Raw genomic sequence first — 17,849 nt, 5'->3', positions numbered from 1 at the left:
AATTCAGTAATCCGGGTGAAGTAAAAACACTAAAATGGTCCCATCACATTTATGAATAAAATGGTTTATAATATTATCTTCATGTTGCCTAGCTGCTGCTGCACAGTACTATGTTAGCTGATGCAAATATGTTGCAATCAGTCCCTTGTGTTCACATTAAACATTGTTACACATCAAAAACACTGCAGGCTCTTCTCCACATATCCTGTCGGATCCATTGTACTCATCTTTTGATCTAGTGTTGCATAATGTTGGACGCGTCTGTTTGACAAACGTTAAGTACTGCGCATGCCTGACTGAACACATTCATATGGTACGTAAACTATACTCTTATTGTTAATTCACAGGGAATTAGCTTTATTTAAAGAAATAAAATAGCTTGACCACCAACAGGAGAAAAGTTACATGATGAAAAAATCATTTGAACTCCAAGCTGATCAGAGCATTAGTCTTGGTTCCTCCTATAAAGTACAGCTGATTAAATGGCAAAGTCCATCATGAGAACTGAGATTTACAATAACGTCTTCATTTGTATTTATTTATTCATTCAAATGTGTCATGGCAGAAATATCAAAATGGTTAGAAAAAATAAATTGCTCAAGATGGGCATGACCCAGGAAGTCCAATTAAGGAATACACCAAAAGAGACACACAGGTGAGCTGGAAAAAAAGAGGCAATGGCTTCAATCGAAGACTATAAGGAAGACGAGGTGGCATCGCTAATGCGAGAAAATAATAGCAAAAGAATATAAATGTTGTATATAATGACATCTTTTAAAATGGCAGATCTGAGGTGCAATGTTAGAAAATAATTTTGTGGCTAGAGTAGTGTGCATCTGCAAATATGCTGAATGTTTTGGCGTTACTATAATAAATCATGCAAAAGAATTCTGCAAACTGCTCTATGAGTATGTTGACAGTTAGAGCTCATTCTTGCACTGTCTGACGCCTATCCTCCTTAAGTAACTGCTTTGGAGATATGACACAGTTTGTATGATTGCTTTTTGAGAGGAAATGAAGAGGAACTAACTCAGTAGCCAACACAACATTTATTTCCAGATGAGTTGTATGAGATAAACAAAGAGTTGAATTGGAATAGCAATAGTAGTTGTAAAGAAGTTGTAGTGTATACAAATCAAAAACGGAAAGCCTTGACACTGTCTATTGCAATATTAGTACATGTCAAACTCATTCATTAGCACATCTGCCTCACAACTCTGAGGTTGCGAGTTGGAACCCAGGCTGTGGCCTTGCTGTGTGGAGTTTGCACGTTCTCCCTCTTGCTTGCATTTTCTGCGGTACTCCTCCCACGTTCCAAAAAAAAACATGTTTCTTAAGTTGATTGAGGACTCTGAATTGTCTTCAGGTGCGGATTTGAGTGTGAACGGTAGTTTTTCTATATGTACAAAGTCAGCTGGAATAAGATCCAACTCCAGCAACCCTAATAAGGTCTGAGGGTAAAACATACAGAAAATGGATGGAGTGATGGACGAATGTGTTAAAGAATCCACAAAGCAATATCATCCAAAACGAATTGATGACATCACATGCTATTTGCAGGCCCTCAAGCTGTGTTTTGATTCTCAGGCAACATTTCTAGTTGAGTCCCTGTTTGTTTGTGCAACCCCATTTAAACTGTATCCCCCCTTTATGCTTTTCCTCAATATTACAAAGGCACTGTTATATTTGATTCAGAATAGTTTCAGGAATTGGGAGAACAGCTCTTTCCACTGTACCAAATCTATGTAATTGGTTACTGGCCTGCTGGACATTTGTATTTCACTGAGACTCTCAAACACATCTCATGGGAATCCCAATTAAAAAGCACTATGCGGCAGAATATTGCTGCTGTGAGTCAAAGGAGAGATAGCAGCACTGATCCATGAATGCTTTGAGCATTGTATAATGTCCAAAACAGAGCGCAATGTATGCATCCTTGAACAAGATGTAATGGAATGCTAATGTGACCCGTTATTTAACTACATGGTTGCCATCGAATGGCAATTATAGTTTTTTATTTTCAACTTTGTATGTTACGCATGATAATACTCAAGCAACTTGCAATTGGCTGGTGGCCAGTACGACGTGTGTCCTTCCCCATGTCCAAAGTCACCTGGTTCCCCCTCACCCGTGACAGTAGGACTATTGATATAGAAAATGGGTGGATGGTAAACAATATGCCTCTGCGTGGGTTTTCTCCGGGTACTCCGGTTTCCTCCCACATTCCAAAAACATGCATGGTAGGTCGATTGGACACTCTAAATTGCCCCTAGGTGTGATTGCGAGTGCGAATGTTGGTTTGTGTCTGTGTGCCCTGCAATTGGCTGGAAACCGATTCAGGGTGTCCCCCGCCTACTGCCCGAAGACAGCTGGGATAGGCTCCAGCACGCCCGCGACCCTTGTGAGGCCAAGCGGTATAGATAATGGATGAATGGATGGAAAACAATGTGTCAGAATAGTTCCAGCATTGGTGTAAAAAAAAAAAAAGATATAATTCAAACCCAAACTACAAACTATGAGTTTTACTCTTCAAAGTGGGCCAGACTATCAAGCAGCATTGAGCTCTACAAAGAGATCTTACGGCATTTGCTTTGTTCAGTGTGTGAGAAGAGGTGAGCGTTTTGGCAGGACAATTTATTGCTGCTTCACCATAACAACAAACCTGCTCACAACGACCAGTGCATCAGCCAATTACTGGCTATGAGAACATCCCCGTAACACCAGTCCTGGAACTTTTCTATGACACCTCATATAATGTTTTATGTCATGGCACAAGGTAAATCTAATATGAGCACTGATTGTTTTTCCAGATACTAATAATCTCCCCAGTTGTCCCCAAGACCCCGAAAGTAGTGTTGAAGTGCAGCCTTGACGTATAGCTGCCTCTATTCTGTTGCATTGCAACAGAGACGATGAAAGATGACCCCTTGTAACCAAAACCAAACCCCAAACCCAGGTGTCTGCTTTCAGCATGTGTCCAACACCGGTAGCTTGAGCAGTCATTCAGCTCATAATGTGATTTAGGCAATCTGTGGCATTGAATTACGATTGTTGTCCCAGTAGTTTGCTTCATCTGGACTCATCGGATCCATGCCCTTGTGTCTCAACCACCTGCTGCCGCACTGTTAAGAAACTCTTTCCTTCAACTGGACAAGGTGGACTGGCTGCTCGTATCTGTGAAGGTAAACTAGAGCAATATTTCTGCAATTCTGTCATTCAATTCTGTCCTCCCTTAGTCTTAAAAATCTGGGGAGATAGTGTGTCCTCTTATGTCGATCCACTGTGCAGCATGCCTCCATGTAATGATGCTTGACGTGTGCTGCTGATATATAGCCGTAATGAAAAGATTCTATTTATGTTCCGTATTTACTCGTAACGTATAAAACACTAGATTATATGAATATTCAAGCATGGTTATATTAAATATATTAAAAATGTAACTGTGTTTTATTGTCAGCGTGACAAAAATGTTCATTAAAATGAAAGGGAATGTATAGAAATAAACAGGAATATGCCATATATGAAATTAAAAGGAATTTACAAGGAAATATGGCTGAAGATGAACACAACTGAAATGAATAAAAATAAGTATCAGTAACCAGTGGCAATAAAATACTTTCGCAAATAAAAGCATTCCTACATAGAAATAAACTGGACGTTTTTCAAATTATCCAGCAAATGTGTTTTTTCTAGTAAGCATTCATGTTTTTGTGTGAAAGAATCATCGAATTAAATCTAAAGTCATTCATATTACTGTTAACCATGATTAAAATGAATATAAATGAACATTTTCTTTCTGTGGTTTCTGCCTCTTTGCAACTCAAATACAAATGAGTCTTTTCGTGGTGGAGGGATCTGTTCCTCTGTTTAATCATCTCTTCAGTGTTTTTGCAGACAGATGGAGTCCTCGTCTGTAAACAACAGCATCATGTGAGCATATGGACCCGTGCATCCAAAAGCTCACAAATGAATCGAAACTAATGATTACTGATTGCTCTTCTCCTTTCACAGGCAAACTGTGAGTCACTTTGACATCAGTGATGTCATAAAGAAAAGTGATGCACCCCTCAGTGATCAGCTGTGAGTAATCCTGTTTGTATCGTTGTTAGCTGTACAGTAAATAAGACAGGCATGGAGTAATGATGTCTTTTTTCCTAGCATTCCAAAACCCACTGATGTAAATGTAGTGTGAGTATGGCTCCTAAGATGATTCTTTGTGGAAATGTGTTTGCGCCTGTGCTAAACTTGAACACATGTTGACTAAATCATTTCCAAACAGGGAGAAAGCAGCAAAGACTGCGGTTCCAAGAGAGCATCCCTATGCATCCCACATCTCCCGCTTTGCGATGTTCCCATCCTTCCGGTCATCAGGTGATCATCGAGCAGGATTCAGAGCGGGCCCGTTCCCTTTTATCAGCCCCATCGTCCCAACTACACCGAAGGTTACTGTACTCAGCAAAACAAAAGGTACAAACAAAGTACTTGGGAGTGGGTGCGTAAGGTGACATCAGTAACGTTATTTCCTCAATCAGGTGGTCCATACAGACATGAGATTGTGGACACACCGACAAGGGCAAAAACAGCCAAGTGGACAAGCGAGATTAGCTTCTTAGAGGTAAATGAACTGCCATGTATATTTGTACACTATTCAATACTATACGTCATATTTACATATTTGACCTTTTCTAATTATTCCTGTTTTCAGCGTCCAAAACCTGTGTGGGGAGTAAGGCATGCCTTGTACGCGACTCCCACAATGGCAGTCCTGCCCAAACCCAAAAATTGTGACCGGGATTTGACGAATTCTGACCGGACAAGTAACATGTTGAGGAGTATGGATAGGAAGCAGTGGAACACCACTTATCAGATGCACTACAAAGGTAAATGCCGTTTAACGGTCCTTGCAACAAAGAGAAATAGACACTGAATACAGCAACTAGAAGATGTCTAAATGGAGAACACTTTCAAATACAAGTACATAAAGATGGTACTGTCAAATGTACTGCTTTTGGAGCTTTCACTTTTGACATTTGTCAAAGTCTTAAGACTACCAATGTTTTTTTTCTTAAATACAATAATCTTTTGCATATCAATCCTTTTGAACCAGTAAAACACTAAACAATATAGGAAAGATACAGATTAGCAGGATTTCACTAACAATTACTGAACTGGTTTTCTCAAATCGTTGTGGCACATGGTCAGTGAGGATTTGAATAAAATTGCAAATACAGGAATTTGTTTTATCATTTATTGGATTAAATTTAATCAAGTTTACTATTTACATCCGTGGAACTTTCCTGGTCCCGCTCCGCAGAATCAAAATGCTGCTGCCTATCTTTTTGTCAACTAATTTTTTTCACTTCCTGACTGAATAAAAATAATACTAATAATACATTTTATTTTTATCACGCTTTTCATATCACTCAAATACGCTTCACAACAAGAATTAGTGAATAAAATAAAACCTGCTGTTAAAACAAAAACAGTTAAAACCAACAGAAGAAAAAAAAAATACAAAGATTAAAGGGACGGTGGGGCCGGGATGGCCACGTTTTCACTAGCAAGTTAATTTTATATATTTTTTGATCAGGAAAATTAAAAAAGTTTAAAACATTCCAAAACTTCAGATCTTTTCTGGTGAAACCATTCTTTTATTGATTTGCACGAGGTCATTGCTTTCTCACAGACATGAGCGTGTTTAAAGCGGAAGTCAACCCTGACATATTTTTTTCAAGAATATGTTCCCAACAGGCCCACTAATTGAAACACGGCATTCTTATTAAGTTTGCGTTTATGGAATATAAGTTAAGCAGCAAAATGCACTCATTTTTAACAATCTCTGGGGGCGGCCATTTTGTCTTCTGTTGACTGAAAATGACATCACAACTGCTCACACCTAAATTACGTCACAATTGCTCACAACGACCAATCACGGCTGACCTGTTTTCTGAATCTGAGCCGTGATTGGTCGTTGTGAGCAGTTGTGATGTCATTTAAGGTCGACAGAAGACAAAATGGCCACCCCCAGAGATGGGTAAAAACGAGTGCATTTTGCTGCTTAACTTATATTCCACAAATGCAAAATTAATCAGTGTTTCAACTAGTGGGCCTGCTTGGGAACATATATTCTTGAAAAAAATATGTTTGGATTGACTGGATTAATGTATATTTGGTAACGATAATCACCCGCTCTTGTGAGACAAATAAAATTTGTCCAAACCAGGGGTCGACAAACTACGGCTTTTTCACCCTTATGTTGCGGCTCTGTGCGGCTTGGGAAAATAAATTGTAAGTGTCCGATTTAAGTGTATTGTAACGTCTTCCAAAGACACAACATCAGACGTGTCTTAGTTAGCTTTCTTTTTATTACTCCAACACGGCCAATGTGGGCCTTAGTCGACTCCAACTTCAGTGCAACAACAGTTCCGTCATGAATACACGGATCTCTGGTCTTTTACCGTGTGCTCACTCCTCTCACTCACACAGCCCTCCAATCCACGTGATGTATTCAGGAACCTCGGAAACAACACAAATGTCACCACAACACAGATAACCCAATTCCTTACAGTATGTTATTTGTCTCAAAAACGTGTATCATGTCTTCTTATTAAGTAAAAGTTTTTAACGTCTTTCTTCGGATCTTGTGCAATTTCGGTGATCAGCATTCGCCTTCCTTAGAGACGTTTGACAGCGCAGGAAAAAGCCGGCATGCGTGGCTGCATTCTGATACGCCTGCTGCCAGCGACACCAAAACTGCACAATATCTGAACAAAGTATTTTATTTGTGTTTGTTTGTTTGCTTAATTGTAGTTATAGTAAATTGCAAGATTATTGTAACCTCGAAATATGAAAATAAAATTATATAGTCACTGTTGGCCAAAACTCTCTGACGTCCAAATATGGATGGACGGATGTCACTGCATGCCTTGGTTTTTGTACTCTTTTAATCAATTCAAGTGTCCGTTACCAATTGTAACCAATTGTTACCAGTTACCAATTGTATGTATTTTGTAGGTAGTATTATGTAGATCAAGTGTGCAATAGCAAAGGTATTATACAACTTGAACTTAGCGGTGCCTGGGAACTCAAAAAAGCTGGCGTATTTTGGATATTACTGTCAAAAAGCGTTTGCGGCTCAAGGGTTTCTTTTCCATGGAAACCAGGTCGAAATGGCTCTTTGACTGTTAAAGGATGGCGACCCCTGGTCTAAGCAAATTCGAGTTTTTTCCCTTCCCATAGATAATATTTTATCAATAACCAGATAGTTTAGAGCAGGGGTGCTCGAGTCCGGTCCTCAAGAGCCCCTATCCAGCCTGTTTTCCATCTCTCCCTACCTGAACACACTTGATACAAATGATCACAATCGTTATCAGGGTTGTGCAAAGCTTGGTGATGAGTAGATCATTTGAATCAGGTGTGTTACAGGCAGGGAGAGACGGGAAACTGGCTGGATAGGGGCTCTTGAGGACCGGACTTGAGCACCCCTGCTTTAGAGTATGTATCTATAACTTCTAGCAAGGCTGGTATAGAACTTGCTGGATCCTGATTGAACGATTATGGACAATAATCTAATTGCGATTTCCATCCATCCATTATCCGATCCGCTTCTCCTCACGAGGGTCGCGGGCATGCTGGAGCCTATCCCAGCTGTCTTTGGGCAGCAGGCGGGGTACTCCCTTAACTGGTTGCCAGCCAATTGCAAGACACACAAAGACAAAAAACATCCGCTCACACAATCATGCATAGGGACAATTTAGAGAGTCCAATCAACTTACCATGCATGTTTTTGGAACGTGGGAGGAAACCAGAGTACCTGGAGAAAACCCACGCAGGCACGGGGAGAACATGCAAACTCCACACAGGAAGGCCGGGGCTGGATTCGAAGTCCCATTAACTAGGTAAAATAAATCTTCAGGCAGTTATTTTGCTTGCAAATACCTTACATCATAGAGTTTCATTACATCATGAAAATTCCCTGTATGCAAAGCAGCATAACATCACTGCCTTTCAGCACACGTGCAATGCGACAATTTTGTGTCAACTCAGGGTTGCCTGAGATGAAATTTATCGGCGAGTGTCGTTTCCTAGCTTTTGTGCGTAACACTTAGCAACTACTACTCGGGTTCTTTTGGGGCTTTGATAGAGTCCCAATTTTTCATGATAAATCAATCTTGCCCCACATTGGGCACCACATGTCAGATTCTGCTTACCTGTAAGACTATCGGCAAGAGTCCTAATCGAGTCTCCGTTTGAAGTGTAAAATCATCCCTTGTTCCTCACCTGCTCTAACGCTGTCACGCGAGGGGATGGAAGCTCATTAAGTCGTTGTCGAGATATATGCAACTAGGTTTCTCACTCCCTTTAGTTTAAGGAGTCAATCCGGTCTTGCGTCAGTTATTCGCCATTAACTCATTCACTGCCATTGACGAATTTACTTGTCTTTTCACAGTGTATTTTTTTCCAGATTTTTTCTAACGTTAGGTCTGAAAATGTATGGCAGTGAATGAGGTGATGAGTAACCCTATAGCATTAAGGTGAACAATCCGACCACTCCCTTTTTACAGCAGCTCCATCTCTTTGAATTCATTGCAACTTGGTACAGACCTAGAAGGGTTTAGCTATCCTTGTTAGGATTGAGATGATTTGTTTATTATTTTTACTAAGATGCTGTAACATTTAGATTCGTTTATGACAAAACAGTTGTTATGGGTACAGTTGTTCTTTCAATCAAGATGTTGAATGGTTAAATAAAATAAAATTGACAAGAATGACAAAGATAGATTTAATTTATAGTTTTAGATGATTTAATAAAGTAATATTTCAGACAATAGGCATTAATCAATATCAATTATGTCAAACATTAAATGAATAAAAATCATGAAAGATGTCATTCGGAATTATTACAACGTTTCAATTAATACATGAAAATAATTAACATGAGTAATAATAAAGAATAAAAGTTAAGAGAGAAAAAGGTTATCCATAACTTGCAATTGAATTGAAAATGATTCTACTTACTGCTTGAATAAGCAAAAAACATTCTTCCATACAAGGTTAAATTCTCAACAAATGAGATAATCCAACAAAAATCCAGTTATTAAAAATGAGAATAAGGATACAAAAAAAAGAATAAAAGAAAAATGTATTAAAAGGGTTGAACGTGTTTAAAGCGGAAATTAACCCAAACATATTTTTTTCAAGAATATGTTCCCAGCAGGCCCACTAGTTGAAGCACGGCATTCTGATTCACTTTGCGTTTGTGGAATATAAATTAAGCAAAATGCACTCATTTTTATCCATCTCTGGCCATTTTGTCTTCTGTCCACTGAAAATGACCTCACGACCGCTCACAACGACCAATCACGACTGACCTGTTTTCTGACTCTGAGCCGTGATTGGTCGTTGTGAGCGGTCGTGAGGTCATTTTCAGTAGACAGAAGACAAAATGGCCGCCCCGAGAGATGGCTAAAAACGAGTGGATTAACACTTATTCTACAAACGCAAAATTAATCAGAATGCCGTGTTTCAACTAGTGAGCCTGCTGGGAACATATTCTTGAAAATAATGTTTGGGTTGACTTCCACTTCCACTAGTCTATTTTGGTGGAAATCAAGAGTGATCAGTTCTTAAATGACATGAAACCTAATCAACGACAAAGTAATTTGGAATCCAAAAATTAGGATGTTTGACAGGTTCCTTCTCTTATGCGCAATAGTGTATCTTTTTTAACTTACCTTATCGTCACTGTAATTTGGTAATGTCCAAATGAAGTCAAATAATTCCTTTTAGCTATGCGCCTTACACAAAAGACAAAAAGGCAAAATCTCCTCTGACAGAGCGTGAAAAAGAGAGCAATGAGCCTCAAAGGAATTGGCTTTAATAACTTCTGTGTTTCTACATGAGGTAATGGAAAATTCCACTCTAAGACACGTGCATTGAATTACATCATAGCTGGCATGTGCATTACATCACGAAATTCCACTGGCATTACTTCATCGCTTGCAATTGCATTACATCATTGAATTCTACTGGCATTAGTCATCGCTTGCAATTGCATTACATCATGGAGTGCAATTGCATTACATCATGAAAATTCCCCGTATGCAAAGCAACATTACATCACCGCCATTCAGTGCGTGACGTCATGGAAATTCACGGGCAAGTACGGACAAGCAGCAAGTGGCTAATGCAACTCTTGTCACTATTTCACCCATTAGACTTTTCATTCACATTAAAAGCATTCACTACATCGTGTATAACAATGCTTAGCAACATAATCAAATAAAACATGTTTTACAATTACATTCAACTAAAAAGGCATAAGTAGTAATGTGAATGTATAATAAAACTTTAACACATGTCACAAATTTATCATGTTCATGGGCCTAAACACTTCTACATCAACGCGGGGCTAATCATGTCTAAAGCAGTTACTGAGTATATAAGTAAGCAATAACTAAATAAATGAGCAAAGCAATTATAATGTAATGTAAATAATAAAATGTTACAAAAGAATATTACTGCAATAAAACATAGCATATCATCGCTGTCCTGTGAAAAACACTTATATCCAATGTTGGAAAAAAAAAATGTTTTCACGTTAATGCAATGTCTGTAACACGGAAACACCATTTATGTAAAAATAGGAAAATTGAAAAAAAATGGACATAAGTGATATGAATATAACATCATATCGTGCTATATCAAAGCAGTCAACAAGCTTGGGGTTTAAGCAGGTACATGAGTAAAAATGTCTAGCAATTCTAACGTGGGGCAATTTTCACATAATAACACAATAAATATCATATGTACTCAGAAGACCTCAACGTGGGGCGCTAATGCATATCATATGCAGTCACATCATCTTCCTCCAGGCGGGGCTTATTTAGCAACACATAACATCTTTATATTATTGTTACCTTCAATATCTATTACACAATAACATAATAACCGTGGGGCTGCGTATGTTACAATAACGTAGGGCTAACTCCTTCCATAGTGATATGGGGTTAGGCGTCAACAATCACCATAATGTGAACAATATCACATCAAATCATTTATTTTCTGCATTGGGTTCGCGCAACTGTGTGTGTTCGAACTAATGGTGACTAAATCTGGAATTGCAATCAGGGTCAATTCTAATTTTGGGACTTAACCCATTAAGACATTGCCAAATGATCCATCACTTCATTTGACATGGTGCATCTGTTACTTCATTTGTGCATCTTACATATTCCATATTACCCTTCTAAGGACAGCTCGCCATCACTCAACTTGACATTGTTTAAACAGATTTCACACCCCACTCATGTGGGAGGGGTGGGGTAGCAGTGCCCCTGCGGACAACCATGTTTCACCGAGTCCATAACGGTGCTCTTTTGATGAGCCACATTGTTCATCTTGCCTTTTTTTTAAGGGTTGCAGCAAGCTTGTAAAATTGATGACTACAGGGAAAAAATGAGTGAGCCCACTGGGAGGACTATACATTCTGCACCGCTGGGAACAGAGGTGAGAAAAAACACAATTAAGTCAACACCACAGCATTCAACCGTCTCTAATGAGAAGCTTTTCCTCCAGAGAGAACGGTCCGTGTATGTGCTGGTTCCTTCGAAACTGAGACAGAGAAGAAGACAGGGGCGAAACATGAAGAGCACTTGTGCTGACACTTTTTCACCAGCTACCAGCCAAGGCGCTACTTCAGCCAGGAGCCAACGTAGCTGTCAGACATGTCAATGCAATAAAACAACAGCTCCACGCAACACTGTTTATGATCCCTCACACACGGTGAGCAGTGGAACAAAAGTCATTGAGTCAAATCAAGTAGAAAGCAAGGAGAGAGAAAAAGTGCATTTTAAGGAAAGCCTCACAAAGCCTCCTACGCCGAAAAACGACCAAGACGCCCATCGCAACCTGTCACGGCTTCGAGTGCTGCCCGGCATCGCACCGGTGGTGAGAGCTGCTGGCATTAGGGAACGCGCAAGTGATGGCCTTCTGCGACTGCAAGGCAATTATACGAGGACAAAGGCCCATCAGAACTTCAACAGCTCCATCAAATATGCTTCTGTGGACTTGAGGGACCATTTGTTCAAAGGCAAGAGACACGAGTTCTATGGCCTCAACAGTAACATCATCCACTGATAATCCGGGTCAATTTTTAGCAACTTGTTATGATTAAGTGTAGTCAAAATGGACTAAAGTTACAATTTTACTTGAAATAATTAACAGCAGAAAAATCGCATCTCTAATGTTAACGTAAAAGGCAAACATTCAACAGGAAAAGAAGGGCTTATACCTTTGCTTTCAAAACCCACGCTCTGTGAAAAGGTGCTTTGTGACACAAAGTCCTTGAGGCCTGACCCTCAGCTTTGAATGTTACATTCTTTTCACTTTCATTTTTCTATTTATTTATGCTTTCAGAATAAAATGACATTGATATCTGACAAAAAAAAACATGTTTGCAACTCTTCTGTTTTAAAGTTTTTACTGCTCCCCCTCTGGCAGGAACTTGACGATAAACGGGATCAAATTGGTTTGTTTCTTTTAATGCGTGCGCTTTGCTTTCATTGGCCTTGTATGCACATTTATTTTTATTGGCAGTAATAAAACACAGCGCAGAGACTCCGATGATAACCTGCAATAAATTTAAGGTTGCTTTGCCTCCTCCGTGTGTTTGCCCATATAATCATGAGTACTTTTAGCTGACAGTAAGAATTATTTAAGAGTAAATACATTTGCAGCCACGTGGAAAGGCTGATGAATGCATACGTTTATTTTCAGCAGGAAATTCAAAATATGCTGTAGGTACAGCACTGCATATGCTGTAAACAATCTAATGAAATCCAAATTTTAGTCTTTGCAAATGTAAATATGCCATGTTTTATTTTTTTCTTCAAAATTCAATATCGCAGTGCTGTAGATTTGCTGAAAAGGGGTACCGACAGAAACACCTCTCGTTATTGTGCAGTGGATGTCTACACCACCTCAAACTATAACTATACTACAATAACTATAATAATCAAACTGTCAACAAATTCTATTTGGTTTCAACAAAAAGAACATTTTCATCAGACTCAGTAGGTTATGCTGATGTACTTAATGATGTGTCTATGGACTGTTCCACAGGGTGTCCATGAACTCTCTTTAACATCTGTGGAAACTATTACAAAATGAGGAATAGGTATTGAAGTTCTTTTGCCTCATTTAATTCACCTCTAGAGTGTATGTGCATTAATTGCACAGAGCACATCAGGATAGGACTTAATTTATTGTCAGGTTTGCTGGAGCATAGAAACATCAATCATGGCGATAGCATCAGTGAGCCTTTGCTTCAGGTCCCTGATGTCCCATATCTTTGTTTAATATGCAGTATCTTTCACAAAATAAACCAAGATTGCACCTTTTAGGGGTCACCATTTTAGGGATTTATTTAACAGTACCTGTCTCAGCAACGCACGCAAATGCAATATGATTTCAATTTTGGATAACCACTGATTATATAGACGAAATCTGATTAACAGATCACCAGAGGGGGTAAAATTACTCAATTTATTTTATCATTTTTTTAATGTTAGACTTTAGTGACTGTAGTCCCAAATCAAAGCCAGTCTCGAAAATGAGCTTCTGCTGTTATTTGAGGGAATCTTAACCGCAAAGGTGTAATTTCGCCACTTGATCAAGAGAAGGCACTATAACTTCATGTTAGGCTCACTATTGTTTTCCTCAGCTGTTTTTAAGTCATGTTTACTCGTCGACGTTGTGAGTCTTCCGTATGAGTTCCCACGTAGTCAGTATGAAAATATTTACTCTCAAGATTTACACGAGGTAAACGAATGGAACGTTTTTGTAACCTTGACCGTAAATGACAAATTAAATCGTTGGGGGTCCCCAACATACGTCATAAAAGCACACCGCGGAAAATACAAGCCCCGCCCTTTGACGTTTCGTCACCTTCTTTCTTAACTCTAATTGGCTCTCATTTGGATCAGAGCCCAAGTATCCGCCTTCTGCATGCAGCGGCGAGTTTTCCTCCCCCCCTTGTATGAGTGGAAGCTGTGCTCGTGTGCGTGTCACGAACCAGAAGGGAGTGTGCTTAATTCAATATTATCTGTCGCTGTCTCTATCTTTTTTCGTGCCACTTCCAAAACCTCCACCGTCATCGCCAGAAAATCACATCTGCAACTCTGTCAAGGTGAGTGTGCTTCTCTTCAGGCTGTTAGTAATTCCTGTTATTTCAAGGCCCTTTGTCAAGTAGTATAAAGTTGTTTTAGAGTTTTGGTCTCGTGTTTGAACAATCTTGTTTTGAACTCATAAGAAAAATGACTTGTTAAAATTCATGAAATACCAAAGCTGTTTTATTAAGAAAGTGACAGCCATTGCTCATGCACGCTGAGACGTACAGTACACACCGGTAAGTGCAGCTCAGCATCTCACATCCACTGTCAGTTTATTGGTGCGGTCAAGACACAAATATCATTTCTTTAGTCAGTTTCTCCATGTTAGTCATGAGCAAACACCCACGTATTTCTTTAAAAATGCAACGCAGACTTGCAGAACTTTTGAGGTCAGCGTGACTGGCTGACATTCACACAAGCTGGAATTTCACGACTAACGCAGCATCCTTCGGGTGCACTGGCGGACAGAGGAGCCTTTCAGGCACTGCTAGTTCGGCGGTACGTACAGGAGGCTCACTATATGGTGCCCACTGGGAATGTTTGTTGCTTATTGATGGGAATTGAAGACGGAAGTGTGCTTGTCGGCTTTAATGATGCAGAGCTGTTTTTCCTACTGAGCTCATGATTGAAAAGGCAGCCTTGATGGATGCCTGCTAGACAGATTACTTAGTCGTTCACAATGGGAGAGGCGGCAAGGTGGACTAGTGGTTTGCACTTCTGCCTCACAGTTATGGGGTTCAGCCTTCCAGTGTGGAGTTCACATGTTCTTGCTTGTGTTTGTTTTCTTCCACATTCCCAAAACATGCATGTTAGGTTCATTGAAGACTGTAAATCGTCCTTAGGTATGAATGTGAGTGTAAATGTTTGTTGACTGGCTGTCTATAAATTCAGTTTCATTTGGGATTGGCCCCAACTCGCCCAGTGAAGATACAAAATGGGTGGACATAAATGTTGGGAGTGGCCAAAGAAAAATAATCTGGTTGTCTTTGCAAGATGTGCATTTAAAAGTACGATATGCACAGGATAAGCGATTAGCTCCAAGTTCCTCCTCAGGATACTTACCAAGTTTTGAATTTTTCTTTGCTCCAAAGCAATCAAATCCGGTAGAGAAGATTAGTGGCTGCTAAAGCCAAAGATGTGCCCGTGCCAATTTTGGTGTCCTCCATCATTAAAACTCCTCACTGGCCCTCTGACAGACCACGATTGGTTTGCCAAGGAAAAGTTCAGAAGTTAATTCTGGAGCACATATATCAGTTCTGCAGCTGCACAGTGGACTAGTGATTTGCACGTCCGCCTAACAGTTCCGGGGGTCAAGGTTCAATTCTTGGCTCCGGCCTTCCTGTTTGAAGGTCGCATGGAGCATAAAAGGGAGCAAACACAAGTTTGCTTCTAAAATGGAATTCCCTTTATTATGAAGAGAAATGTTGTACTAACAAATCCCAGTCCAGATAACACATCTTTAATTATCAACTGCAAATCTTTAATTTCCATCGCCTTGGGTTTTGTAGTCACACACTTGGTTCAAATGTGACATACCAACAAAATGAAGCCAAAATGGGTTATGTGGGTGAATTGTTATCGGTTCAACCATTGGCAGGGTAAAATGTCACCATCTATTTTACCGGTGAAAAACCAGACAGACATTCAAAGGGGATGATTATTTCAGGTTTGTTGCTTCTCAGGTTATGCACAGTAAATGCCAATGTTATGGCAATACTGTACATCATATATCTTAAGAAGTTTGTGCCCAAGGGAGAAGCAAATTTAGAATTTGGGTTTGAGCATGAAAAGCTTGGGGAAATGTCGAAGTGAGGTGGATGCCCGGACGGTTAACATTCTCATAGCCTGTTCTGTTTCTTCTGGCATCTTCCATTCGCTAAATCTGCAGCTTCTACCTACTGTACATCCATTTTCTTTACATCTTACCTTGTGCAGGGTTATATGGGTACGGTCCGCTTTGAACTCAGACAGATCTTTATCGACAGTACAGTACATCCATCCATGTATTTTGGGTCACGGAAATTTGTAGTAGATGCCGTTTTTATTGAGAAGACATTCAATAAAGTACACTCTTACATTACATACACAGAATTCAATTAAAACACAAGAGATACACAAATAAATCCCAGGACATGACAGTCCTAACCTTGCATCATGGTTGAGAATGTGATGGTGAGATGAGAGACCAGTCACTCTTTAACCAATTTAGGGGTGCAGTGCCTTGCTCAAGAGCAACTAAAATGTGCTCAAGAACCAAAGTGTCTTCCGCACAGCGACCAAATTCCATGTTTGTGGTTCTCTAAGCTTAAGTGCAAAGATGACCTCAGGTCATGCAATTTTCCTAACACACTGAGTGTCAAAAAAAAACAAAAAAACTCCACAGGTGTTTTGCTTTCCTGTGTTTTTTGTGACCAGTAATGGAGGTTTTCATTGAGTTATGAAGACCATAGAACAGGAAATGGAACTTATTGTGATGTGGCAACACGATACACGCATCTCTAACCCGTCTGTTCAGTACAATGTGGATTATTAACAAAATGAAAATGAGAGTTTTCTTTCACTATGCACTTCAACAACAACAGTGTCCACGCTGACATGATTGAGTTCACTGTACATGCTGAAAAGAGCTTGAACTGTTTTCTTTGGCACAAGCAGTGTATTTTGAGTGATGGATTTGTAGACACCATCCTTCATTTCCTTCAAGTTTTCCAATTCAAGTGATTTATCCACTGGGGACCGTGCCAACACAGAGATTCCTTCGCTAATGCTTGGGGACTTGTCCCTCGTAGCATTCTGCCAGTCCAGTTCTCTTTTTATTTGGCACATATTGTTTACCCACTTGCTGCTGTTCCAAATGAAACACAATCCATAAAAGGAATCAGCTCTACATACATTACGACTCGTGTTTAAAGTCTGTCGTGATGGATTTTCTAGACTTACTGTAGCGTCAATTGCATGCCGTTAATGGCGTCATTTGTCAGTGGCAGTAAAAACCCAAAGAGGCGCCATTGCTCGTGTGCAGGGTTGGGCAAAATGACTCTTTCAACATAATCTTATGGAAAGGGAAGGGAAAATATTGCATTTTGTCAAGATTGGGATAAAGGTGATTATCCAAAAACATTTCACTTTGGAAGTTCTGATTTAACAGATACAGGGGGACCCTTGGTTTAATGATTGCGTTCCGTTGGTACGACACAGAGTTTATACCCAAGTCAGAACATACGTAGAGGAATGACTGTATAGAGAACTTATTTCCAACAGTGTTCCCTCACTTTTCGCGAGTTGTACGTTCCATGATCCCCACGATAGGAGAATTCCTGCGAAGTAGAGGTTTATTATTTTTTTACGCCTCTTAAAGCATTACAAACACCCACACACGGTTTCCACCATTCTAAACATTTGTTACACCTAATAAATTTAACTTTGAAAATGCAAAATGAGGAATTAATGAAGAATGCTACAACGCTTGTTGTGGAAACATAAGCTAGTCATGAATACCATTCTTCTACTCCCATACTTCCAGTGGAAGTTCTACTTTGGTTTCCATTTTTAAGATGAAGAAGAAGAATGGTAGTCAAGGCAACTAGCTTACATTTCCCACCAGGATTGTACCTGTGGCTGTAATGCGATGCTGGATTCTGGTTAAAGTAAGGCATTTTAAACTAAAAAGAAAAACTT

General features: G+C 39.6%; 2 protein-coding genes across 10 annotated transcripts in view; both read left to right on the top strand.

The window, feature by feature from the left end:
* The window catches only part of spmip4 (sperm microtubule inner protein 4), a 42,440-nt gene extending 29,935 nt beyond the window's left edge, over positions 1-12,505 (top strand). For 6 of the 8 annotated variants that reach the window (XM_086037655.1, XM_086037652.1, XM_086037651.1 and 3 more), the window contains 10 exons: positions 2,811-2,986; positions 3,061-3,182; positions 3,884-3,930; positions 4,012-4,080; positions 4,159-4,188; positions 4,280-4,467; positions 4,533-4,615; positions 4,706-4,880; positions 11,417-11,508; positions 11,578-12,505. In XM_086037655.1, the coding sequence (XP_085893781.1) occupies positions 2,920-2,986; positions 3,061-3,182; positions 3,884-3,930; positions 4,012-4,080; positions 4,159-4,188; positions 4,280-4,467; positions 4,533-4,615; positions 4,706-4,880; positions 11,417-11,508; positions 11,578-12,138 (1,434 nt within the window). In that variant the 5' untranslated portion in view covers positions 2,811-2,919 and the 3' untranslated portion in view covers positions 12,139-12,505. Of the gene's footprint in view, positions 1-2,810; positions 3,183-3,883; positions 3,931-4,011; positions 4,081-4,158; positions 4,189-4,279; positions 4,468-4,532; positions 4,616-4,705; positions 4,881-11,416; positions 11,509-11,577 lie in introns of those variants that run through there. The other 2 variants (XM_086037657.1, XM_086037658.1) reach the window with 2 other exon arrangements.
* A 1,516-nt stretch (positions 12,506-14,021) lies between these two features.
* Positions 14,022-17,849, top strand: part of osbpl3b (oxysterol binding protein-like 3b) — a 34,134-nt gene continuing 30,306 nt past the window's right edge. For both annotated transcript variants that reach the window (XM_086038799.1, XM_086038798.1), the window contains exon 1: positions 14,022-14,188. The gene's annotated coding sequence lies outside the window, so the exon portion shown is untranslated. The remainder of the gene's footprint in view (positions 14,189-17,849) is intronic.

This window comes from Filicampus tigris, chromosome 8 (genome assembly GCF_054856515.1).
Source record: "Filicampus tigris isolate MCC_2025a chromosome 8, RoL_Ftig_1.0, whole genome shotgun sequence".
Classification (NCBI taxonomy): Eukaryota; Metazoa; Chordata; class Actinopteri; order Syngnathiformes; family Syngnathidae; genus Filicampus; species Filicampus tigris.
The sequence above is the reverse complement of the archived record's forward strand: the minus strand, read 5'-3'. Positions and strand labels throughout refer to the sequence as shown.